General features: G+C 48.1%; 1 protein-coding gene across 1 annotated transcript; it reads left to right on the forward strand.

Moving 5' to 3' along the window:
* The first annotated feature begins 1,169 nt into the window (after positions 1 to 1,169).
* On the forward strand, positions 1,170 to 3,695 carry LOC117859134 (probable protein phosphatase 2C 2). Its single transcript, XM_034742333.2, has 4 exons — positions 1,170 to 1,693; positions 2,318 to 2,512; positions 2,591 to 2,826; positions 2,918 to 3,695. Exons 1-4 carry the CDS (start codon positions 1,514 to 1,516, stop codon positions 3,501 to 3,503), a joined length of 1,197 nt encoding a protein of 398 aa, XP_034598224.1. The 5' UTR covers positions 1,170 to 1,513; the 3' UTR covers positions 3,504 to 3,695.

Raw genomic sequence — 3,695 nt, forward strand, 5'->3', positions numbered from 1 at the left:
CGGTGTTTTATACCCGACAACCTACCGATGGGTATCCTAAGATAGTAGATTGGTTGGTGGGGGTCGCCGACCCTACCGATGGGTATCCTAAGATAGTAGATTGGTTGGTGGGGGTCGCCGACCCTAGAACTCGAAAGTAAAAGTGATGACACAGGATACGGATTTATACAGGTTCGGGTCGTCAGAGTAATGTAATACCCTACGTCCTATTTGGGGTGTTGTATATTGCGTCCTATGCTTGGGTGTTGTTTGGTGTTGAGGATTTGGTCCTCTGTTGTGTAGTCTGATTGTTAGCTATTGATGATGGTTCTTCCGATCTAGGTACCCCTTCCCTCCTTTATATACTCCAAGGGACGGGATTACTGGTTGATTACAAGGTAGGAGTCCGATTTATTCCTACCTTGTGGGTACTAGGAATCTACCCCGACACATGCACTGAGACTGGTCTAAGTCAAGAGAGAGAGGGACGCTAGAGATGGAAAAATGAATGAAGGGAGTGATAATTATCCTCAAATCTCTTATATCAGGCACAAATTTCAAATGCTTGTATACTATTTTCAGGATGAAAAGGACTACTAGGGCATTAATAATCATTTCATACTGTCTTTATTCCCTTGGTTACTATGCATGATCAGATATTGGAGGGGGTAATATAAAAAAAATCACAACAATAAATTAGTAATTATAATATTTTTTAACATTTTAGGTTATTTTAACGCAAAGGGGTCTATCCAATTTTTTTCCTTTTTCAACTTATGTTTGTCGAAATATTTTTCAAGTTCATAAGGATTAATTTGATTATTGTATCAGATAGTATTGCAATTTTAGGTGATTGATTGTGAAATAAAGAAATAGGCGAAGGAAAGTTTCCTTTCAAATATTCCAGGTTCAGGAAAGGAAAAAAAAGGGCGCTCCCCGTCCCCGGTTCCCACACATTCAACGAGTGCACGCCTCATCGCTTATTCTGCCCTAGCCAAAACGAGGTCGGCGAACACCTCGCGTCGCGCACGCGTGCCGGTCAGCCGGTAGCCCTGTACTCCCGCCCGAGCACAATAACTAAGGCAACCGGCCCCGCCACGGCCACCTGCCGGTCACACACCCGCGTCGCCCACCGGCAGCGCCGTCCTCTCGCGTCTTCCGCCACGCGCGAATAAATAGCAAACACCTCTCTGCTTCTCCGCCATTTCTTTCCTGACTTCCTGTTCGGATCGGGTCAGTGCTCCGTGTTGTGTCCAAAGAAAATAAAAAAAAATTTCTTCCGTGTCGCCCTTCTCTCGGATTGTTGAAAGGCCGCTTCTTTCGGAGGTTTGCGCGTGTTTCTCGTCGAGATTAGTCGACCGGGGTTCGGATCGAGCTGTTTGGGGTGGAGAAATTTTCCGAGGCCAAGAAGAGGTCGGAATCGGATCGGAGTTCTTGAGGCTCGGAGGGTGCGGAAAGGCGGGGGGTTTGGGAGGAGTTCGTGTTGCCGCACACGGTGGGGAAAAATCGGTTGTTGAGCGGATTGGAGGCGGAGATGGGAGCCGGAGCTGAGGTCATGCATCAGGTCGTGCCGCTGCTGGAGGCGCCGTTCCACCGGTGCGTCGTCAAGAGCGTCGAGGTCGTCGAGGAGGTGGTCGCGGTGGCGCCCGCGCCGGTGCAGCTGGCGGCGTCGCCGAAGGCGGTGGTGGAGGTCGCCGTCGAGGTGTCCGATCTGGTGAGTTTTTCGATTTTAGCTGAGCAAAGGTTTCGGCTTTCTTGCTCTAATTCATGTTTTGATAAGAAATTATATGGCCTGAAATCATTGCATGAGAATTTTACCTGTGCTGTAGTCAAATGTTCCTTGTATCATTGAAAGAGGTAATTTTTCTTATAGTATTTACTTGATTTCGACTAATTTCTGCAGTAGGATAATATTCAGAGGACGGGGGCTTTTTTCTTTGTTTTTTTGTGATATCTGATTATGGTTCGTTGGAAGTAGAACAGGTCGATTTGTCTAGGACATATGATCTGTTGCGTATGTGAATTGTGTAGACCCCCCTAAATTCGTTGCTGAAGTCATCTGGATTGTGCGGTCTCGTGACATATTGTTGGCTTGGTCTTGGGAATGGGAATACTTTGCGACTTGATCAATTGATTGTTTTCTCCTAGAACAAAAAGAATAGTTATTTGGTCAATTCACTACATCATAGTTGGCAGCAGTTAATCATAAAAAGAACAGAGCTTTAGGGTGTGCTTTGGGTTCATTAAACATGTTTTGGAGAAGCAAATTCTATGCTGTTCACATTATATATAGGGCTGCAAGACACCATAATACTTAACAGTTTTGTGCTTGATGCAGGAGTTGAAGAGGTCTTCTAATGCTGGGAGTAGTGTATCTGTGGAACCACTGCAGTTTGTCCCAAGCATTCGATCTGGTAGCTTTGCTGATATTGGACCTAGGCGGTACATGGAAGATGAACATATTCGAATTGATGATCTTTCTGGTCATCTCGGCTCACTGTTGATGTTCTCTGCACCTAGTGCCTTCTACGGGGTATGTGTTGTGACTGGTTCAGCTAATTGCAATGTAAATTTCTGAACCCAATTTAACTGTTTGTAATTTTGCATTTAGGTCTTTGACGGGCATGGGGGTTCAGATGCAGCTGCCTACATGAAAAAGCATGCAATGAGGTTGTTCTTCGAGGATGCTGAATTCCCACAAGCATCACAAGATGATGAAATGTTTGCTGAATCTGTTGAGGATTCAGTCCGCAAGGCTTTCTTGCGGGCTGACCTTGCTCTGGCTGATGATTCACTCATCAACCTTTCTTCTGGAACCACAGCACTGACAGCATTAGTCCTTGGGAGGTTAGTTGAACGTGAAAACTAAGCCTTTTTGCATCATGATGAGCGGTTCAATGCAGCAGTACTCATCCTCTTTTGTTGTTCTATCTTGCAGGCAACTTTTGATTGCAAATGCTGGGGATTGCCGTGCAGTCCTGTGTAGGAAAGGTGAAGCATTGGAGATGTCAAAGGATCACAGGCCAACATACGACGCGGAGCGTCAAAGGGTTATCGAGTCTGGTGGATACATCGAAGATGGCTACCTCAATGGCGTACTCTCTGTGACCCGGGCTCTGGGTGATTGGGACATGAAGCTGCCTCACGGTTCGCCGTCACCTCTCATCGCTGAGCCAGAGATCCGCTGGACCACCCTCACCGAGGATGACGAGTTCCTCATCATCGGGTGCGACGGGATATGGGACGTGATGACCAGCCAGCACGCGGTGAGCACGGTCCGCAGGGGGCTGCGGCGGCACGACGACCCTGAGCGGTGCGCCCGGGAGCTCGCCATGGAGGCGAAGAGGCTCAAGACCTTCGACAACCTCACGGTGATCGTGGTCTGCTTCGTTTCCGAGCTTAGTGGGGGCTCGGCGCCCCTAGAGCCGGCAGCGTCAAACTCAAATAGCAGGCTAAGGTGCTGCAAGAGCTTGTCTCCGGAGGCGCTCTCCAAGCTGAGGCGATGGCTGGACTCCGACGAGTAGACAAGCTGTAGGGAGAAGCCGGCCTCTGTCCTGTGCTGTGGCTGTGTAAATATCGGTGCAGATGTTCGTCCGTCTAGTACGGCTGTGCTTACGCAGCCAGCAATTTTGTAGCGAGTTTCTGGCGGCTGCTTTCGCTGCTGCTGCTTCTTTTGATTACCCCATTTTGTTGGATGTACATACCATTGCTTGTCA

Source organism: Setaria viridis, chromosome 5 (genome assembly GCF_005286985.2).
Source record: "Setaria viridis chromosome 5, Setaria_viridis_v4.0, whole genome shotgun sequence".
NCBI classification, from domain to species: domain Eukaryota; kingdom Viridiplantae; phylum Streptophyta; class Magnoliopsida; order Poales; family Poaceae; genus Setaria; species Setaria viridis.